The sequence below is a fragment of the Schistocerca gregaria genome, chromosome 6 (assembly GCF_023897955.1).
Source record: "Schistocerca gregaria isolate iqSchGreg1 chromosome 6, iqSchGreg1.2, whole genome shotgun sequence".
NCBI lineage: Eukaryota > Metazoa > Arthropoda > Insecta > Orthoptera > Acrididae > Schistocerca > Schistocerca gregaria.
This window is the reverse complement of record NC_064925.1, coordinates 390,676,868-390,700,514: the sequence shown is the minus strand read 5'-3', so window position 1 is coordinate 390,700,514 and position 23,647 is coordinate 390,676,868. Positions and strand designations below refer to the sequence as shown.

The following is a 23,647-nucleotide window of genomic DNA, read 5'->3' as shown; positions in this document are numbered from 1 at the left end:
GTTTCCTCTTAAACCATTATGTTATTACTGGTTGCTGGAAGGTCATTAAAGGGTGTTCCTGAATGATGGACGGCTTTATGGACAAAGTGACCGTAAGCATTTATGGAGACTTCTTATCCTTGGTATCGATACATGAACTGAGGAAAGAGAGATACAGCATTTATGACAAATGTCGTTAACGAATAAGCTACTAAGAAGCAACAGTCAGACTACACAGTTGAATGAATGGGCTTCTGCAAGACTTCTGTGAATTCACGCCACAAATGATGCGTGTTACACGTTTTTGGACCGAGAAAATTGAGGAGTTCGGTGGCAGTGTAGAGAGATGCGAGGTCACAGTACAAAAACATATTTCATACTCAAATTATCTTGTGCAAATTGTGTATAATCAACGGAATTTGTACAATAGACATCAACCTAATAGGCAGCGCATTTGTTAAGTCACTGACCTCATATCCAGGAGCCTGAAGTTTGCTTTGTCCGTCCATCTTGAGTTAGGTTTTCTGTGGGTTTCTGAATTTGTTATTTATTTATTATATTGCGCATGGCAGCAGCACGTATACAAACACAAATACAACAATAAACAAGAAAACAAACGTGCGACACATGTAGGAGAATATAAATAACGCAGGAAATACCATATAACAGACACAAAGAAATAAGGTATGTAGCATTCAAGACTCTTGAGTATCCATCGATGGCCAGATGTTGTACCCACTTCACAGCATGAGGTGCGGCATCCATTAAGACATTACTGGATGCCCCGTCATATGGCGACAGGTGAGACCATGTAATGCACCCAAGAACATTGTCGAACATGATCGATTTTGTGGTCTTAGTGTTATTGTGCGGGAAGACATAATGTTCCATTGGCATACTGATATACAAATCTTTGTTAATGCGTCAGGATTGGCCAAGAAGGGAAAGCAGTAGGCACCCGTTGAGGCGAAGAATAAAGCATAGTTTAAACTGTATGAAGTTTTAACGCCGTAAAAAAAGTCAGCTCTGGAGAAGCCACCGAGACTGAATGGGCAGCCGCCCAAGAGAGCAGGTGAGCAGGGCGTCTGATCGATTTGGAAGCTGCCAGCAGAAGAGAGCGAACGGTGTGCCCACTCCCGGCAGCTGGCCGTGGTTCCACCCCCACGTGACCACCTTCAAGCCTCCCTATTGGTAGGTCAGATCGTAAGACGCGCAGTTCGGTAGCGTTTCCTCGTCGACAACACATGAGTTTAGCTGCTGATGTTCAGCACGTATCAGGGTGGTTCTATCCGGTTTTGATCAACGTGACTGAGACGCTGCAACTTACCGCCAGGCAGAAGGCATTGACGAACATCAAGTGAAAAAATAAAAATCAGACTTTATACTAATAAATCCATTCATTATCGGTCCCCACTGTACATCTTTAAACACGGTACACTCACCAGTCAAACCTATTACGATACCGTCCTCCATCCCCATGTGCAAGTTTTCAGGCATGCATTCGGCCTGGCTCCATTTTTATGGATGACAATGCGCGACCGCATCGAACTGTGCACATGGAGAAGCTCTTCAAACGAGAGGATATTCGGCCAATGGACTGGCCTGCCCTCTCCCCACCAAGTTAAATCCCATTGGGTACATGTGCCATACATTGGATGGACGTATTGCAGCACTTCCACGTGCCCCGATGTCAACCGTACTAGTGGAGTAATGAAACGCCCTACCACAAAAACTCGTTGCCAACATTGTGGGCAGCATGGTAGCATGGTGTACAGCACACACTGGCGTCCGTGGTAATCACACACCTTATTAAGAAAGAAGTCCCGCCGTTTTTAATGTCTAGGTCACATCATGAATCTTTGTCTTTCAATAGAAGAATCATTTATGTTCGTCTCATTCATACTTTTCAGTTTTCTGTATGATATTGTAGCCATTATTTCTATGCATGGTCCAAGTTTCGTCAAGCTATGTTCCTAGCAGTGACACATCATGCGAAACTTACTTTCATCTTTAAATTTTGAACACCAGTGGGCTGGCCGCTTTGGCCGAGCGGTTCTAGGGGCTTCAGTCCGGAACCGCGTTGCTGCTACGGTCGCAGGTTCGAATCCTGCCTCGGGCATGGATGTGTGTGATGTCCTTAGGTTAGATAGGTTTAAGTAGTTCTAAGTCTAGGGAACTGAAGACCTCAGATGTTAAGTCACACAGTGCTTAGAGCCATTTGAACCATTTTAAAACCAGTGAATTTTGTGGAAATAAAATAATTGTAATTTACTGTACTGCTGCAGCTGGTGCACCAAATCCTAATATTTAGTATCAACTGCAAATGTCATACACAGTTCTAGTTACTTTGTATTAGTAAATCTAAACAAGGGGAAATACAAGGTGTACAACTTTGCTTTCGCCGTTTGCCGATAAGTGGCGACAACGGTAAGTAGCGGTCGAAAGAAACAGATCGCAGACGTCAGGCAGTCAGCTTGGCCCTCCGTCGCCATAACCCCATTCAAACATTAGTCGAATTGGGTCTGCGTCATAAAGTTGTTCTCTATTGAAAATGTCAGTTTACGAGCCTACTTCTCGTCATTTGCGGAAGGTATTATTGTTTTGTTTCAATATGAAGAAAACAGCGGCTGAGTCTATCGAATGCTCTCAAGTACATATGGTAAGGATGCTATCAGTGAAAGAACGTGTCGTAAGTGGTTTCGACGCTTCAAGAACGGTGATTTTAACGTCGTAGACCGGCATAGTGGTGGAAGAGAGAATGTTTTCGAAGATGCAGAATTGGAGACATTGCTGAGTGAAGACTCGCGTCATATTCAAGAAGAATTGGCAGGATTAGTGGGAGTGACACAGCAAGCCATTTCAAAACTTCTCAAGGCTATGGGCATGATTCAGAAAGAAGGAACTTGGGTCCCATGTGAAGTGAAACCAAGAGACGTTGAACGGCGTTTGTGTGTTTCTGAACAGTTGCTTCAGAGGCAAAAACGGAAGGGATTTGTGCATCGCATTGCGACCGGGGACGAAAAATGGGTTCATTATGATAACCCTAAACGCAAAAAATCATGGGGATATCCCAGCCATGCCTCCACGTCGACGGCAAAACCGAATATTCACGGCTCCAAGATCATGCTCTGCATTTGGTGGAACCAACTCGGTGTCATTACTATGAGATGTTAAAACCATGTGAAACAATCACAGGTGCTCGTTATCGAACACAATGAATGCGTTTGTGCAGAGCATTAAAAGACAACTGGCCGCAATACAGCGAGAGGTACGATAAAGTTATTTTGCAGCACGACGAAGCTCGGCTCCACGTTGCAAAAGACGTCAAAATGTACTTGGACACGTTGAAATGGGAAGTCCTACCCCAACCGCCGTATTCTCCAGACATTGCGCCCTCAGACTATCGCCTGTTTAGATCAATGGCGCATGGCCTGGCTGAGAAACACTTCCGATCTCATGAAGAAGTCACAAATTGGATCGACTCGTGGATCGCTTCAAAAGATGAAAAATGTTTTCGACGCGGGATTCGTACACTGCCCGAAAGAAGGGAAAAAGTAGTGGCCAGCGATAGAAAATACTTTGAATGATACGTGTGTAACCAATTTGTTTCATTAAAGCCTCAAATGTTGGGGAAACAACGGCGGAAGCAAAGTTGTACACTTTGTAGTTCCTCCAAATGGGTAATACGAGGGTCATTTTTAAATTAAGAACCGCTTTGTAATACAGTAAGATAAACTTTGTTTATGAACGTAAAATGTATCAGAAACTACATTATGCACATTTTTTTCAGTTTTCAGCATAGTCACCATGAACATTTAAACGTTTTCAAGTCGTCGCACCAGCTTTTGGGCTCCAGGATCAAATAACTCTGCTGCCTGACAGTTAAATCAGTTAGTAACAGTACCTTCAACGTGTCATCATTCTCCATGTGCTTTACACAAGGAAATTCGTTTAGTTTTGGAAACAGAATGAAGGCGTGATGGTGCTAACTCAGGGCTGTATGGTGCATGATCCACTAATTCCCGATCAAACTTGTGGAGTTGTGCCTTTGTTCCTGCCGCAACGTGACGTCGAGCATTGTCGATAAGCAGAGCGACGCCGCTACAGAGCAGTCCCCGACGGCAGTTTTAAATAGCGCCTCTAAGCTCTAATAATGTTTCGCAGTGTCTCCCAGCATTTATTGCCATTCGACTAGGAAAAGCAGAAGAATGCCTTTCCGGTCCCAAAAAATCGTGGCCATGATTTTCCGTGTTGAAGATTCTTTTTTGAATTTTCGTGGTTTCGTCGGGAAGTTTGAATGATGCGACTCACTTGATTGACGTTAATTCTCTGGAGTGTAGTGCGCAATCTATGTTTCATTACGGGTCACGATGTGACTCAAGAACTCGTCACCATCCTGGTGATAGCGCTCCAAAACCGACAAAGAATGTGCCATTCACATTGCTTTGTGTTCTTCAACATTTTTGGCACTCATCTCACACACATTTCTTGGTAGTGAAGTTTGTCAGTAACAAGGTGAAAAACCACTGATCTTATAACTTGTGGAAATTTCTGAAGCAACCCGTTAACAGCGAAGCGCCTGTTTTGGTGAACTGCCTCGTCAAATATTTGTATCAAGTCTTCATCCACGACAGTAGGTCATCCAGATCGTGTTCCAGCCTGAAGGGCCACAGCGGCCGGCTATTTGAAGTATTACCATAGTTTTATTGTTATTTATACAGATGAACCCCAGCAGGACAATGCTCTCGGTTGTTCTGTGGTTTTCTCTAATGGTGTTTTTAAAGTGCGTCTTCCAGAACAATTTACAAATTATGATGGGAAGTTATATGACATTTTTATGGCACTGGAGAGGGTTCACAGACATCACCGTACGAGTTTCCTTGTGTGTTCCGACTTTCTTAGTGCACTGCAAGAACTTCACCAAATGTATCTGGTAGACCCGCTGGGGTAACGACATGGCTGACAAAGCTGCCAAGGAAGCATTTTGGGATGGTGCTGTCCATCAATGTCCTGTCCCGTTGCACGCCATTATCTCATTTTCTGACAGATGCATCATCTGTCAGTGGGAGACTAAATGGTTGCAGGTGTCAGATAACAAACTGCGGTCACTCAAATCGACCACAAAAGCTTGGCGGACTTCGTGTCAGCCTCGCCGCTTGAAGGAGGTTTTGCTTACCAGACTGTGCATTGGGCATAGCCTTTTCACACATGGCTTCCTCCTCCGGCGGGAGGACCCACCATTCTGTGAAGTTTGTGGAATGCCACTTTCAGTTCAGCATATTGTGGCTATGTGTGTTGTATACACTCCTGGAAATTGAAATAAGAACACCGTGAATTCATTTTCCCAAGAAGGGGAAACTTTATTGACACATTCCTGGAGTCAGATACATCACATGATCACACTGACAGAACCACAGGCACATAGACACAGGCAACAGAGCATGCACAATGTCGGCACTAGTACAGTGTATATCCACCTTTCGCAGCAATGCAGGCTGCTATTCTCCCATGGAGACGATCGTAGAGATGCTGGATGTAGTCCTGTGGAACGGCTTGCCATGCCATTTCCACCTGGCGCCTCAGTTGGACCAGCGTTCGTGCTGGACGTGCAGACCGCGTGAAACGACGCTTCATCCAGTCCCAAACATGCTCAATGGGGGACAGATCCAGAGATCTTGCTGGCCAGGGTAGTTGACTTACACCTTCTAGAGCACGTTGGGTGGCACGGGATACATGCGGACGTGCATTGTCCTGTTGGAACAGCAAGTTCCCTTGCCGGTCTAGGAATGGTAGAACGATGGGTTCGATGACGGTTTGGATGTACCGTGCACTATTCAGTGTCCCCTCGACGATCACCAGAGGTGTACGGCCAGTGTAGGAGATCGCTCTGCACACCATGATGCCGGGTGTTGGCCCTGTGTGCCTCGGTCGTATGCAGTCCTGATTGTGGCACTCACCTGCACGGCGCCAAACACGCATACGACCATCATTGGCACCAAGGCAGAAGCGACTCTCATCGCTGAAGACGACACGTCTCCATTCGTCCCTCCATTCACGCCTGTCGCGACACCACTGGAGGCGGGCTGCACGATGTTGGGGCGTGAGCGGAAGACGGCCTAACGGTGTGCGGGACCGTAGCCCAGCTTCAAGGAGACGGTTGCGAATGGTCCTCGCCGATACCCCAGGAGCAACAGTGTCCCTAATTTGCTGGGAAGTGGCGGTGCGGTCCCCTACGGCACTGCGTAGGATCCTACGGTCTTGGCGTGCATCCGTGCGTCGCTGCGGTCCGGTCCCAGGTCGACGGGCACGTGCACCTTCCACCGACCACTGGCGACAACATCGATGTACTGTGGAGACCTCACGCCCCACGTGTTGAGCAATTCGGCGGTACGTCCACCCGGCCTCCCGCATGCCCACTATACGCCCTCGCTCAAAGTCCGTCAACTGCACATACGGTTCACGTCCACGCTATCGCGGCATGCTACCAGTGTTAAAGACTGCGATGGAGCTCCGTGTACCACGGAAACTGGCTGAGACTGACGGCGGCGGTGCACAAATGCCGCGGTTCCTGGTGTGTATGCTGTGCCGTGCGTGTGATCATTGCTTGTACAGCCCTCTCGCAGTGTCCGGAGCAAGTATGGTGGGTCTGACACACCGGTGTCAATGTGTTCTTTTTTCCATTTCCGGGAGTGTATTATACTGATATTAGGGCATCACTAGGTCTCGCTGGAGATCTGCCCACCATCCTTGTAGATAACGATACTAGTGTTAACAGAGTGGTGAAATTTTGTGAACTGTCAGGCCTCATCCCTAAACTGGTAGGGAAGGGCGGCAGAATTTAATACGTTATAAACTACTCCGCATGTGGAGACAGACATCGTGCCAACCCGTGAGATTTCACGTTGACTTTTCTTCAGCGCGCTGATGACCATGATGTCGAATGCCTCCTCAACTAAATCATCATCATCATACTTTGGAAAGGAACGGCCAACGTCCTTCCCCATCCTCCCTTAAACCAATGGGACAAATGAATTCCTTGTTTTCTTCCTTCCCACAAATCAACCAACCAAACAATTGTCAGTTGCTGGTAACACTGTCTCACACGAGTAAGTGTCATATCTGTGTCCATCAAAGTGAGCACAAAAAATCAGGCGCTGTTCACAGCCTTTATATACCCTACCAGGCCTGGTAACAGCACTAAACCCTAACAACACCAATGCTCTCTGGTGGGCGTTCTGTTTGTCACACAGAATTGCAACTCCAATTATTTACATACTTGTCGATGGCGTGTACGTGTACGAAGTTCCACCAATGATGTTTTCTGGGCACTTCATGTTTACGTCTGACAGTGCAGCTCTCTGTATTATAAAGTTATTTAATCAGATGTGTCCTTAGTGAAAATTTTAATAAACCTTGGTTCAGTAATGTTACTCGACAGTGTATATACACTGAGGTGACAAAAGTCATGGGACACCGCCAGATAATCGTTTTGGGCCTCCTTCTCCTCGTAAGAATGCAGCAACTCGACGTAGCATGGACTCGACAAGTCGTTGAAAGTCCATTACTGAAACATTGAACCACGCTGCCTCTATAGCCGTCCATAATTGCGAAGGTGTTGCCGGTGCAGGATTTTGTGCACAAACTGACCTTTCGATTCTGTCCCATAAAAGTTGTATGGGATTCATGTCGGGTGATTTGGATGGCCAGATTATTCGCTTGCACTGTCCAGAATGTTCTTCAAACCACTCGTAAACAACTGTGGCCCGATGACATGGCGCATTGTCACTGATGAAAATTCCGTCGTTTAGGATCATAAATCCAGAATGGACGCAAATGGTCTCCAAGTAGCCGAACGTAAACATTTCCAGTCAGTGATCGGTTCAATTGGACCAGAGGGCCCAAACACTGCCAACAACATTATGGAGCCACAACCGAGTATGTTCGTCGTACGTCCCACATTGATTTCCGTGGGTATTTCACGCAGTGTTGCTTGTCTGTTAGCACTGACAACTCGACGCTGTTCTTGATCGTTAAGTGAAGGCTGTAGGCTGCTGCGTTGTCTGTGGTAATAAGAAATTTGCTATTCTCGGTACTCTCTTGACACTGTGGATGTCAGAATATTTGAATTCCCTAACGATTTCTGAAATGGAATGTCACATGCGCTTATCTCCAAGTACCATTAGGCGTTCAAAGTAGTCGCCGTAATCACGTCGGACACCTTTCCACATCAGTCACCTGAGTACAAATGACAGCTCAGCCAATGCGCTGCCCTTTTATACACTACTGGCCATTAAAATTGCTTCACCACGAAGATGACGTGCTACAGACGCTAAATGTAACCGACAGGAAGAAGATGCTGTGATATGCAAATGATTAGCTTTTCAGAGCATTCACACAAGGATGTCGCTGGTGGCGACACCTACAACGTGCTGACATGAGGAAAATTTCCAACCGATTTCTCGTACACAAATAGCAGTTGACCGGCGTTGCCTGGTGAAACGTTGTTGTGACGCCTCGTGTAAGGAGGAGAAAAGCGTACAATCACGTTTCCGTCTTTGATAAGGGTCGGATTGTAACCTATCGCGATTGCGGTTTATCGTATCGAGTCAGTGCTGCTCGCGTTGGTAGAGATCCAATGACTGTTAACAGAATATGGAATCGTTGGGTTCAGGAACGCCGTGCTGGATCCCAACGGCCTCGTATGACTAGCAGTTGAGATGACAGGCAGGCATCTTAACGGCATGGCTGTAGCGGATCGTGCAGTCACGACTCGATCCCTGAGTCAACAGATGGGGACGTTTGCAAGACAACAACTATCTGCATGAACGGTTCGACGACGTTTGTAGCAGCATGGACTATCAGCTCGGAGACCGTGGCTGCGGTTACCCTTGACGCTACATGGCAGACAGGAGCGCCTGCGATGGTGTACTCAGCGAGGAACCTGGGTGCACGAATGGCAAAATGTAATTTTTCGGATGAACCCAGGTTCTGTTTACAGCATCACGATGGTCGCATCCGTGTTTGCCGACATCGCGGTGAACGCACATGGGAAGAGTGTATTCGTCATCTCCATACTGGTGTATCACCAGGCGCGTGGTATGAGGTGCCAATGGTTACAGGTCTCTGTCACCTCTTGTTCGCATTGACGGCACTTTGAATAGTGGGCGTTACATTTCAGACGTGTTAGGACCCGTGGCTCTACCCTTCATTCGATCCCTGCAAAACCCTACATTTCAGCAGGACAATGCACGACCGGATGTTGCAGATCCTGTACGAGCCTTTCTGGATACATAAATGTTCGACTGCTGCCCTGGCCAGCACATTCTCCAGATCTCTCACCAATTGAAAACGTCTGGTCAATGGTGGCCGAGCAACTGGCTCGTCACAATACGCCAATCACTGATCTTGATGAACTGTGGCATCGTGTTGAAGCTGCATGGGCAGCTGTACCTGTACACGCCATCCAGGCTCTGTTTGACTCATTGCCCAGGCGTATCAAGCCCATTATTACGGCCAGAGGTGGTTGCTCAGGTTACTGAGTTCTCAGTATCTATGCACTCAAATTGCGTGAAAATGTAATCACATGTCAGTTCTAGTATAATATATTTGTCCAATGAATACTGCATTTCTTCTTGGTGTAGCAATTTTAATGGCCAGTAGTGTACCTTGCGTATGCGATACTATTGCCACCTATAATCGTGCATGTCGCTGTCCCATGACTTCCGTCGCCTCATTGTTAGTGTTTATGGAGAACATTATTTCTGAAGACACGTGTCTTTGTAGCGAGCACCCGGACGAGCCGGTGGAGCTGCGCCTGGAAGACGGCGAACAGCGGCTGGACGGCGTCTTCGACCCGCGCCGCCCCACCAAGGTGATCGTGCACGGCTACGTGGGCGGCGTCGACTTCAACGTCACCAAGATGGTCCGACAAGGTGCGTCTCTGCAGTTCTCACACTCAATGCACAGTACGCCCGACTAGACAAAGAATTAATCACCTGCCATGCTGAATACCCTATTTCATTGAAAGTATCCAGACAGCATTACCGAACTATCGGTTTAATAAGCCACGGATGCGAAATACCAACACGAATTCTTTACAGACGAATGTAAAAACTGGCAGAAGCCGACCTCGGGAAAGATCAGTTTGGATTCCGTAGAAATATTGGAACACGTGAGGCAATACTGACCCCGCGACTTGTCTTAAAAAATGATTCAAATGGCTCTGAGCACTATGGGACTGAACAGCTGTGGTCCTAAGTCCCCTAGAACTTAGAGCTACTTAAACCTAACTAACCTAAGGACATCACCCACATCCATGTCCGACGCAGGATTCGAACCTGCGGACGTAGCAGTCGCGCGGTTCCGGACTGCGCACCTAGAACCGCGAGACCACCGCGGCCGACCGACTTATCTTAGAAAATAGGTTAGAAAAAGGCAGACCTACGTTTCTAACATTTGTAGACTTAGAGAAAGCTTTTGACAAAGTTGACTGTAATACGCTCTTTCAAATTCTGAAGGTGGCAGGGGTAAAATACAAGGAGCGAAAGGCTAGTTACGGTTTGCACTAAAACCAGATGGCAGTTATAAGAGCCGAGGGGTATGGCAGGGAAGCAGTGGTTGGGAAGGGAGTGAGACAGAGTTTTAGCCTATCCCCGATGTTATTCAATCTGTACCTTGAGCAAGCAGTAAGGAAACAAAAGAAAAATTCAGAGTAGGAATTAAAATCCATGGAGAAGAAATAAAAACTTTGAGGTTCGCCGATGACATTGTAATTCTGTCAGAGACAGCAAAGGACCTGGAAGAGCAGTTGAAGGGAATGGAGGATATAAGATGAACATCAACAAAAGCAAAACGAGGATAATGGAATGTAGTCGAATTAAGTCGGGTGATGCTGAGGGAATTAGATTAGGAAATGAGACACTTAAAGTAGTAAAGGAGTTTTGCTATTTGGGGAGCAAAATAACCGATGATGGACGAAGTAGGGAGGATATAAAATGTAGACTGGCAATGGCAAGGAAAGCGTTTCTGAAGAAGAGAAATTTGTTAACATCGAGTAATGATTTAAATGTCAGGAAGTCGTTTCTGAAAGTATTTGTATGGAGTGTAGCCATGTATGGAAGTGAAACGTGGACAATAAATAGTTCAGACAAGAAGAGAATAGAATCTTTCGAAATGTGGTGCTACGAAAGAATGCTGAAGGTTAGAGGGCTAGATCACATAACTAATGAGGAGGTATTGAATAAAATTGGGGAGAAGAGAAATTTGTGTCACAACTTGATTAGAAGAAGGGATAGGTTGGTAGGGCATATTCTGAGGCATCGAGGGATCACCGATTTGGTATTGGAGGGCAGCGTGGGGGGTAAAAATCGTAGAGGGAGACCAAGAGATGAACACACTAAACAGATTCAGAAGGATGTAGGTTGCAGTAGGTACTGGGAGATGAAGAAGCTTGCACAGGATAGAGAAGCATGGAGATGTGCATCAAATCAGTCTCTGGACTGAAGACCACAACAACAACATCCAGACAGTCATATGTACGAGGCGTGTTTTTTAAGTAAGGTCCGTTTTGTTGTAGGCAGTAATAGTTCGCGCGCATACCGCAACGAGAGCGTGCGTCATGTACCGGCATGCCTCGAGAACATCTGTGCTCAGTTTCAGCTCCGTAGCTAACCTGTACGGTTCTGTTCTGTGCTTTCAAAAGGTTTAAGATTATCAACTCGACCGCCACGTGTGACGTTTTTGTCAGCAAGGAACCTGTCTGCTGTAGAAATTCATCGACAGATTTGCGATACTGTTAGAAGTGAAAGGAAAGTGCGTAAGTTGGTACGAGAATTCAAAAAAGACCGTGACAACGTCCATGATGATGACCGCTCCGGTCGCCCTTCTTTGATTACGGACGATTTGGTGGCTTCAGTTCAAACGAGGATTCGTGAGAACATGTGCTTCACAATAACACGTCTCTCAAACGATTTTATTGACTTGTCGAGATCAGTGCTTTAAAACATTGTTTCTGAACACATAAAGTTTAGGAAACTGTGCTCTCGTTGGGTCCCGAAACTCCTAACAGAGGACCAAAAAAACCAAAGATTTGAGTGTGCGATCAAGTTCTTGACTCGTTATCACGGCGAAAGCGTCGGCTTCTTGAGTCTGATCGTAAATGGAGACGAAACATGGGTTTCGTATTTCACGCCCGAATTGAAGCAACAGAGCATGGAATGGATACACACACACTTGCCTGTAAAGGTGAAGGCCAAACAGACTCTCTTTCCTGCGCAAAATGAGGGCGTTGGTGTTTTGGGATAGGTATGGTGTTTTGTTGGTCAACTTCATGCAACGAGGAACCATTATCAATGCAGAAGCATATTGCCAAACCCTGAGAAAGCTACGCAGAGCGATTCAAAAGAAAAGACGCGGCACACTGACAAAGGCAGTTGTCTTTCAGCATGAGAATACAAGACCTCACAGTGCAGGTCACACCCACGACTTATTGGACTGTTTTGGCTGGGAAGTTTTAGATCACCCAGCCATCCACCCTACAGTTCTGATCTTGCGCCGAGCGATTGCCATGAGTTCCCCCACCTCAAACAACACCTCACTGTCAACGACGTGAAAACTACAGTGAACTCTTGGGTTATCGGAGCCGGCGGGAAGATTTTATGAAGAGGGTATTTTAAAATTGGTTGAGAGGTATGATACGTGTTTCAACAAACTTGGCAACTATGTCGAAACATAGAGTGAAGTATGTAGTTTCTGAAAATAAATTTACTGTTTTCAAATAATCTTTCGTTGTGTACTTATGTTCAAACGGACCTCACTTAAAAAAAAAAAAAAAACACGCCTCGTAATAGGGAATTTATCACTAGATGTCACGACAGGCAGAGCCGCCACTATAATTGGAGGTGTGGAGTATTGTAAGTAGAGAATCAGTAACAGCAGCGTGATTCGGTCATTAGAGCTCAATGACTTCTCACGTGGATTAGTCATCCGATTTCACCTGAGCAATAAGTAAATCAGGGACATTTCAATCATTCTAAGGCAGCCCTTGTCGGCTGTTGGTGATGCCATTGTGAAGTGGATACATGAAGGATCAACCATAGCTAACCCGAGCCGAGGCAGACCTCATGTACTGACGTACAGCAACCGTCGGGCATCGCGAAACGTAACTGTAAAAAAACTGCATAAAATCAACAAAAGGAATCACTCGTGAGTTCCAAGTGCTACCAGCAATCCATCTAGCACAATCGCTGTGCATAATGTGTTAAAAAGAATGGGTTACAGTGGTCAAGCAGGTCGTCATAATCGACACATTTCTGCAGTCAGTGCTAAGCGAAGCTTGAGGAGGTGTCAAGTAGAACGCCACCAGACATTGCATGACCGGAAACGAGTGATTTTGAATAATGAATCACGCTACGCCGTACGGCAATCCGACGGAAAGGTTTGAGTTGGAGAAAGTCTGAAAACATTACCTGCCCTCTTGTAGTGCCAACAGTGAGGTAGAGAGAAGGTGGTAATGATGTGGTACCCTTATTGCGCTTAATGAAACGCCAAATGCAGAAGAGTATTAACACATTTACAGCATTGTGCACTGCGTACAATAGAGAAACAGTTCGGAGATGACGACTGTGTGTGTTAGGTGATGTTTGGTTTGTGGGGCGCTCAACTGCGCGGTCATCAGCGCCCGTACAAAGTACCAATTTTTGCACAGTCCAGTCTTGCCACTATCACGAATGATGATGATGATGATGTTGATAAAAACACAAAAACTCAATCCCCGGTCAGAGAAAATTCCCAACCCGGCCAGGAATTGAACCCGGGACCCCACGTTCGAGAGCCAGCAACGATAGCCACTTTTTTTTTTTTTTGGTTGATCTCATTTTGTTTGTTAATGTTCGTTGACGCCCCATGACGCTTGTTCAAGTGCATCGTTGTCCAGATATTTTTGAGCAGATAGTGCATAATACTAACTTCTGGTAGAATATGTAACGTATGTATCATGAAAAGGAGTGATTTTCTGTCCGACAGATAACCACATTGGTCCTTTGTCTTCTGTTGAAACTAGGCAACAAGCTATTTATCTGTTCGACAAAATTCATAATAAAACGGGCTTAAAAATAAAGCTAGACCTTAGTTGCACAAAACAGTTGTTCTGTAGATTCCGAAGTCCATAACAGCGGACAGGACATCATGGAGGAACCGCATACATTTCCTGAGAAGTTGACAGCCAGTGGAGTCGTCCCTGTTAAGCTGAGCTGGTGTAGCACTTGGTGTGGGTCCAAATAGGAGTCACAAACAAATTAATAACGGAGCTCATACGATTGAAAGAAGTAAAAAGGCACTGATATATATATAGCAAAGGTGCCTAGCTGTACCATATACTTTTTACTGGAGTAGGAGACAATGTCTGGTCAGTCACACATAAGTAATGGGCGGACAAAAAATGTATAAAAATATAGCTCCTAATTGGAGGTGAGCGAGAGAGATACTCTGTAAAGACATAAAGATGCACGTAGCAGTACCATGTGGAACGCTGTCTTACTCACCATGAGGGGCTTGCAGAGTGTAGATGTAGACGTAGCTGTAGTCATAGATGTAGCCACAGCATGGGGATGTCAGTGATATGGATGCATCGTCATTATCTTATTGGTTCAACTGAGGAGAATATGAACACAACTCCACATCATGGAGTCGTTGAGCCTGGAGTACTGCAGGCTCCCCCTTGCCCAACGGACAACTCCACATGGCAACAATAACTTACTTGCAAGCCGTCTCGAAAGATTGAAGGCGTGCACGTTCGATTGCCGTGTTGCCCATCTCACATATCTGGGTAGCAGTTGCTCGCCAATTTTTTCATCACACCCTTTTAGTAACCAGAGCATTCTAAACTTGAACACGACTATTTCTTCTGAGGAACATATCATGCCATCCTTAACTCCAGGCCACAGGCTCTGATGTCAGCACCTGGCGTATCTGTATGAGAGGACCTCTGGCCACATTGACAAAACGCAACGGTAGCGGCTCCACACGGGACAGTGGCGTCCCAGGCACTATTGTGTACCCAGATGGACTGGACGGACACCCAATACATATCGTTGGTTTACAAGGTTGGAGACAATGCAATGGCCGGACCTGACAGACTGATACCTCAACAGGACATGGAGTTTGCAGATATGGCAGGAACAAATAGTACTCAAGACTCCACAGAAATGTTAGAAATACGTGTTCTTGGCGAGCGAATATGTCTATATGTGGGAAAAGAGACCATTATGCAACAGTAACCAAAGATGCTGATAATAATTCGTTTAGTAACATGAAGACACTGAGCTGTCGAATCAGATGTATGGACAGGCCAATAGCAAATTTTGTAGAATGCTAGAGGAAATTCATTCTTGTAAAGAAGAATTTCGCTTTTAGGCCTGGCGAAAGCATTTTAGCCACTACTTGGAGGTCAATCAAGACGTTTTTTCTGAGTGCACTGATAATCAGTAGGAGTCTCTACTGCAGGAGGAGGTCATTAGCTATTTGTCCAACTATTCGCCGATCTGTTATTAAACTTTATGGTATCCGTAGTACGAAGTTACACTGCGTCAACATGGCGCCTAAACGGTAGGACCATATGGTCTGGAGTCATGGAAGCGCGTCTTAATAGCAGAAGGACTCGGGTTCGAGCGAGGCAGATCTCTTGCTGTGGGGATTACTAAAACACTGGGTTTCGAAGAAAATGACCGACCGCGCAGAGGTCTCCACTTTTCTTAGCCACTCTAACTGTGCTCATCTACATAGTTTTTGGCAGTTGCTTAGCTGGATTAGGTTGCCAGACACTGACTTCTCCTAACAGGCAGAACCGCTGCACAGGCGCCTGTCTGGGACATTCATGTGAGGTGGAACTTTAAAAATTTACTGAAATATTTCTCATACAACTTGAAACGCCATCTTGGCGAAAATTACCAGTACCCGAGTTAATAGCAGTTACGACCAGCAAAAATTATGGACAGTATCTTTATACTGTGAACTTGGTATCGCTCGTTTCCTCTCGCAACACCCATAAAACCACGAATCTAATCAAGGTAGAAATTAATTAATGAAACTGTTAGCGTCAATATATCTTAATCTCTAAGTGACCTAATTCTGATTTGGCGCTAATGGTTTGTCACAGCTGGAGGGTGTAGCATCACAAGTGGTCGCATGGGATAGTCGTGTGATAACCAGTACTCGGTTCGTTGTGGGCGACACGACACTCGTCTCTGGCATATCATCACTATATTAGAATTGCTGTACGCCACCCTGGCATCACTGGAACATTCAGCTTGTTGTGCGCCGTTGCAGGAACTTTCCTCTCATATACTGGGTCTCCTGAAAGTCCTCCACACGCGAAATCATTTGCTTGTAACTTCAGTGACACTCAGTCATTTGTTCTTAACTTCCGTACGTGCACAACCGTTATTCCTGCACAGTTCAGTACATCTCCACGTCCTCCTGCTCATCCGCTTTAGTAATTGCAGTGTCATATGCTGGAAGGCTTGAGGCACACTTGATCACAGAGCGCCGTCGTCAACAGGTTGGATCAGTTACGCGGCCAGATATAAGGGACTGCTGAATTTGGAGACTCACGTCCTATCCATTGACAAGACCACAGTTCATTCAGGCGTTCACGAACACCAAGAGAGAAGTGGGCCAGAGTTCCATCGTGTTGGTAAAGCACCGTGTCACTGACGCCGGGAAGCATCAGCGAACAACTTGTTTCTAACAAAAGTTGTTCTCCATGACATAGTCTACCACTCCTAGACGTTTAACCACTGTGAAGTGCATGCCACAGGTACTTCCCATTGTACTAAGTTCTTCTTGTTCCATTTGCCTACGGAGCATGGGAAGACTGCTTAAAGAACTCTATGCACCCCTTATTAGTCTTATCTTGTCTTCGGACTCCATACGGGAATATTACGTAGGGTGGTGTAGCATATTACTAGATTCCTAGCGTAACTCTGGTTCTTATAACATTGCAAGTAGGCTTTTGCAGGGAAGTTTGCGTCTGTCTTCAAACGTCTGACAGTTCAGATTGTTTAGCTTCTAAGCTATGTGCCAAACAAAGTTGTGTTCCCGTTCGTACTACCCTTCTCTGTATACGTTCAATATTCCCTGTTAGTGATTATAAAGAATCCGTCTCTATTGCAAATACACTCCTGGAATTGAAATAAGAACACCGTGAATTCATTGTCCCAGGAAGGGGAAACTTTATTGACACATTCCTGGGGTCAGATACATCACATGATCACACTGACAGAACCACAGGCACATAGACACAGGCAACAGAGCATGCACAATGTCGGCACTAGTACAGTGTATATCCACCTTTCGCAGCAATGCAGGCTGCTATTCTCCCATGGAGACGATCGTAGAGATGTTGGATGTAGTCCTGTGGAACGGCTTGCCATGCCATTTCCACCTGGCGCCTCAGTTGGACCAGCGTTCGTGCTGGACGTGCAGACCGCGTGAGACGACGCTTCATCCAGTCCCAAACATGATCAATGGGGGACAGATCCGGAGATCTTGCTGGCCAGGGTAGTTGACTTACACCTTCTAGAGCACGTTGGGTGGCACGGGATACATGCGGACGTGCATTGTCCTGTTGGAACAGCAAGTTCCCTTGCCGGTCTAGGAATGGTAGAACGATGGGTTCGATGACGGTTTGGATGTACCGTGCACTATTCAGTGTCCCCTCGACGATCACCAGAGGTGTACGGCCAGTGTAGGAGATCGCTCCCCACACCATGATGCCGGGTGTTGGCCCTGTGTGCCTCGGTCGTATGCAGTCCTGATTGTGGCGCTCACCTGCACGGCGCCAAACACTCATACGACCATCATTGGCACTAAGGCACATGCGACTCTCATCGCTGAAGACGACACATCTCCATTCGTCCCTCCATTCACGCCTGTCGCGACACCACTGGAGGCGGGCTGCACGATGTTGGGGCGTGAGCGGAAGACGGCCTAACGGTGTGCGAGACCGTAGCCCAGCTTCATGGAGACGGTTGCGAATGGTCCTCGCCGATACCCCAGGAGCAACAGTGTCCCTAATTTGCTGGGAAGTGGCGATGCGGTCCCCTACGGCACTGCGTAGGATCCTACAGTCTTGGCGTGCATCCGTGCGTCGCTGAGGTCGGGTCCCAGGTCGACGGGCACGTGCACCTTCCACCGACCACTGGCGACAACATGGATGTACTGTGGAGACCTCACGCCCCACGTGTTGAGCAATTCGGCGGTACGTCCACCCGGCCTCCCGCATGCCCACTATACGCCCTCGCTCAAAGTCCGTCAACTGCACATACGGTTCACGTCCACGCTGTCGCGGCATGCTGCCGGTGTTAAAGACTGCGATGGAGCTCCGTATGCCACGGCAAACTGGCTGACACTGACGGCGGCGGTGCACAAATGCTGCGCAGCTAGCGCCATTCGATGGCCAACACCGCGTTTCCTGGTGTGTCCGCTGTGCCGTGCGTGTGATCATTGCTTGTACAGCGCTCTAGCAGTGTCCGGAGCAAGTATGGTGGGTCTGACACAACGGTGTCAATGTGTTCTTTTTTCCATTTCCAGGAGTGTAGAAACTGGATGTTGACCTAGGTTTCGGCGTTGATAACGACGCCTTCTTCGGAACACACTAAAACTACAAACTACCTAAAGAGGCATGGTCCAACATTGATACAGAACGCCCAAAAGGGCAAAAGACTCGCATAAAACGTAAAATAAACGGTACCTGGTTGCCATGTCAATAGCTGTACTTAGCTCAAACGTCAGAGGCGTGCTTCCTCACCCCAGCCAACGTTCGGTGGGCCGCGGACGCTCAGGTAAACTGACGCGGCGCCGGCAGCTAGGCTGTGAGAATGTCAGAAAGGAACGCGCAAGCGCGGATTGAGAAATCGTCTTCTTCCATGTGATTGGCATAAAATGTGTTACAAAAGTGATCCGATGACCGGGTCAAAGGGTCAGAAAGTTAATGCATGTATGTATAATGTCCTAGCTCGAGGACGATTTTATAGAATATAGAAGGTGGATAGGCTGAAACTATATATGTGGGATAGCAAATTCCACGGATGGTCAAAACGCATGTACGCAGGACAGACAAAATACCGTCAACTAGAAGCAAGCTCAAAATATGGGGGATGAATAATACATTTTTCAATTACTTGTGTCGGTGATAGTATTTGATGACTACGCTTGGATAAGCGTGTAAGGTTATTATATTAAATTCTAAGCGCTTTTGACCAGAAAAGGGTCAAATTATTATGTCAGGCTTAACGTAGTCGCCGTTAATAGCTCTTGACAGAAATTTTGAACAGTGCTATGGGATAGGTACCAAAATAGAGTAATAAGCACCTAAAGCGAAACTAGTTTCTTACAATCAGGTACTTGACATACTGAACCATGAATCTTAATCAAGTGAGGTCTGTGAACGCATATAGCGTGGAACAGACAAACTACCTTTATGTTCTAATAGCTGTTGACGTGCAAGGTCCAATAATGTAACGGTCTTAACATACATGCGTGGTATTTTCTGTCCTGCGTGCATGCATTTTGACCATCCGTGGAATTTGCTATCCCACATATATAGTTTCAGCCTATCCACCTTCTATAGTTCTATAAAATCGTCCTCGAGCTAGGACATTATACATACACGCATTAAATTTCTGACCCTTTGACCCGGTCATCGGATCACTTTCGTAACACATTTTATGCCAATCACATGGAAGAAGACGATTTCTCAATCTGCGCGTGCACGTTCTTTTCTGACATTCTCACACCAGCCGGCCCTGGTGGCCGGGGGATTGTAGGCGCTTCAGTACGGAACCGCGCTGCTGCTACCATCGCAGGTTCGAATCCTCTCTCGGGCATGGATGTGTGTGCTGTCCTTAGGTTAGTTAGGTTTAAGTAATTCTAAGTTCTAGAGGACTGATGACCTCAGATGTTAAGTCCCATAGTGCTCAGAGCTATTTGAACCACTCTCACTGCCTAGTTGCCGGCGCCACCTCAGTTTTCCTGAGAGGCCGCGGCCCACCGAACGTTGGCTGGGATGAGGAAGCACGCTTCTGACGTTTGAGCTAAGTACAGCTATTGACATGGTACACACATAACATTTATTTTACGTTTTATGGGAGTCCTTTGCCCTTTTGGGCGTTTGTATTAATGCCTCTTTAGGCAGTTTGTAATTTTAGTGTGTTCCGAAGAAAGCGTGGTTACCTGCGCCGAAACCTAGTTCAACATTCGGTTTCTATTTGCAGTCGAGGCGGATTCTTTATAATCATTAAATTATTCAATATTGCTGATGCGCTGCAATGTTAAAAGTTCTCACATTCCCTGTTAGTCCTATGTGGTTTGGGTCCCACCCACTTGAGCAATATTCTGTAGGGGTGCACGAGTGTTTTGTAAGCTACATGTTTTGTAGACTGACTCCAATTTGCCAATATACCATCGGTGAGCTGACGTCTGCCACCTGCTTTCCGTTTGACCGAGCCTATGTGACCATTCCCTTTCATACCCCAACAAATTTTTACACACAGACATTTGTGGTGAGTTGACTGACTCCATTTGTGAGTCACTGATACTGTAGTCATAGGCTACCAAGGTTTTCTTCGTTTTTCAAAAGGCACAGTTTTATGTTTTCGAATATTTGACGCAAGCTGCTAATGTTTGTTCCAGTATGAAATATTATCAATATCTGACAGAATATCAGTGCAGCTTTCTCATGTATTACTTTGTTAAAGATATAAAAAAAAGCTGCAATTTTAAAGTCACGTTATTAACTTTGTAGACTGCAATATTAAATTTTGCTGTTTAGTTTCACTGTCCTCCTGTTAGAGTCCGGAAAAAGTACACGTGCGTCATTTGTTTCGTGTCTGTCTGGAAACACGTTGCTACGTTTCGAAGATAATGAGCGGTGTAGGTTTCTTCGACTTTCAGAATATTGTGAATCCGCTGTCATGACCTACACTCCTGGAAATGGAAAAAAGAACACATTGAGACCGGTGTGTCAGACCCACCATACTTGCTCCGGACACTGCGAGAGCGCTGTACAAGCAATGATCACACGCACGGCACAGCGGACACACCAGGAACCGCGGTGTTGACCGTCGAATGGCGCTAGCTGCGCAGCATTTGTGCACCGCCGCCGTCAGTGTCAGCCAGTTTGCCGTGGCATACGGAGCTCCATCGCAGTCTTTAACACTGGTAGCATGCCGCGACAGCGTGGACGTGAACCGTATGTGCAGTTGACGGACTTTGAGCGAGGGCGTATAGTGGGCATGCGGGAGGCCGGGTGGACGTACCGCCGAATTGCTCAACACGTGGGGCGTGAGGTCTCCACAGTACATCGATGTTATCGCCAGTGGTCGGCGGAAGGTGCACGTGTCCGTCGACCTGGGACCGGACCGCAGCGACGCACGGATGCACGCCAAGACCGTAGGATCCTACGCAGTGCCGTAGGGGACCGCACCGCCACTTCCCAGCAAATTAGGGACACTGTTGCTCCTGGGGTATCGGCGAGGACCATTCGCAACCGTCTGCATGAAGCTGGGCTACGGTCCCGCACACCGTTAAGCCGTCTTCCGCTCACGCCCCAACATCGTGCAGCCCGCCTCCAGTGGTGTCGCGACAGGCGTGAATGGAGGGACGAATGGAGACGTGTCGTCTTCAGCGATGAGAGTCGCTTCTGCCTTGGTGCCAATGATGGTCGTATGCGTGTTTGGCGCCGTGCAGGTGAGCGCCACAATCAGGACTGCATACGACCGAGGCACACAGGGCCAACACCCGGCATCATGGTGTGGGGAGCGATCTCCTACACTGGCCGTACACCTCTGGTGATCGTCGAGGGGACACTGAATAGTGCACGGTACATCCAAACCGTCATCGAACCCATCGTTCTACCATTCCTAGACCGGCAAGGGAACTTGCTGTTCCAACAGGACAATGCACGTCCGCATGTATCCCGTGCCACCCAACGTGCTGTAGAAGGTGTAAGTCAACTACCCTGGCCAGCAAGATCTCCGGATCTGTCCCACATTGAGCATGTTTGGGACTGGATGAAGCGTCGTCTCACGCGGTCTGCACGTCCAGCACGAACGCTGGTCCAACTGAGGCGCCAGGTGGAAATGGCATGGCAAGCCGTTCCACAGGACTACATCCAGCATCTCTACGATCGTCTCCATGGGAGAATAGCAGCCTGCATTGCTGCAAAAGGTGGATATACACCGTACTAGTGCCGACATTGTGCATGCTCTGTTGCCTGTGTCTATGTGCCTGTGGTTCTGTCAGTGTGATCATGTGATGTATCTGACCCCAGGAATGTGTCAATAAAGTTTCCCCTTCCTGGGACAATGAATTCACGGTGTTCTTATTTCAATTTCCAGGAGTGTAGATTGTCATGGACCCAGTGGCCAGTGTTAAAGACGCTGAATGTTTATTCAGCGGAACGAGATTTTCATTCCCGACCAACCATGCCGATACTGATCTATACTTTAATTCTTATTCCCGGTACGCATCAGGCGATGCCGGTTAGGTTCCTTAAGAAGGTCATGTTTGCCATTTTATCCCACATTCGTCAAATCCGAGTTTGTGCTCCGTCTGTAATATCAACGTCGTCGTGGCGTCATACTCTAGCTTTGTTTTCGCATAACACGGTTATGTGTTAGAGCTAAAAGAACTCACCAGAAAACTACTCCCTTCAGAAAAACGCACGTGGTCCAGAACTGGTGCCAGGCACTCATATCAACCTTTACCCCTGACAGAAGTCGATGTGAAGATATGACAGGATGGCGGGAAGGACCTATTGCGTGCGGTTGTTATGGACTTTCCGGCCGTTGACTTTGCGACCCGTGATCTCAACATGATGTTTCGGACACAGATATTGTAGCCGTGGATTTTCCGACCCTTTTAGTTACAAGAACATTCCTGCGGGATCTTAGGAATATACCGTAAAAATTAGACCCATTTTCTGCGCATAGCTTTCTTGGCATCTGCGGCTTCGTTTTGGTACCCAAATACAGAGTTTTTCAGATGTTTCTCGACAATGGGTAAGGATTTTTAAACACAGGAAGGTGGCACATCTGCTAAATGCCTAGAGAATGTAATGTTAAAATTTTTGAAACTTGCTGCGATTGTTTGTTATTTAGATCCCGCCTCACACCGTATTTCACCTGTGCATGTAAGTTAACTTGAAGCTCTGTATCTTGGAAACGGATAAAGATGTCAATAAAATTCTCAAGGATGTTCGAATCGGGATTTTAGGAATATATCGTAAAAATTTCAGCCATTTACTGTGAACAGCCGTGTTGGAACTCACTGCTCGTTTTGGTACGATAAATGACGAAAAAATCGTTTTATTTTGAGGTTGTCTAAGGACCGCCCATGAACTAATGTTGCCGTCAGAAGCTTCTTAAGGCCCACGTAGGCTACATTAAATGCAAAAAGAACATTATATTTGCTCCATTTTCCTAAGAAGGAGGAAGTATGCAATATTCATAATTTGACCTACGCTGTAGGATAGCGCCACTAAGACGATCCTTCTGTTGGGTGACAAATGGTCCATAGTCCAAAGGGCCATCCAGAATACTTGACGCTACCTTTCTATCACCAACAGCACCCGATGTATGAGCCCCGGAGGAATCAAGTTTTTATGCACGTA

The 23,647-nt window shown here is 46.7% G+C and overlaps 1 protein-coding gene across 2 annotated transcripts in view; it reads left to right on the top strand.

Annotated features, from left to right (window-relative positions):
* Positions 1–23,647, top strand: part of LOC126278149 (phospholipase A1-like) — a 228,078-nt gene that overhangs the window by 90,879 nt on the left and 113,552 nt on the right. For both annotated transcript variants that reach the window (XM_049978043.1, XM_049978044.1), the window contains exon 3: positions 9,763–9,911. In XM_049978043.1, the coding sequence (XP_049834000.1) occupies positions 9,763–9,911 (149 nt within the window). The remainder of the gene's footprint in view (positions 1–9,762; positions 9,912–23,647) is intronic.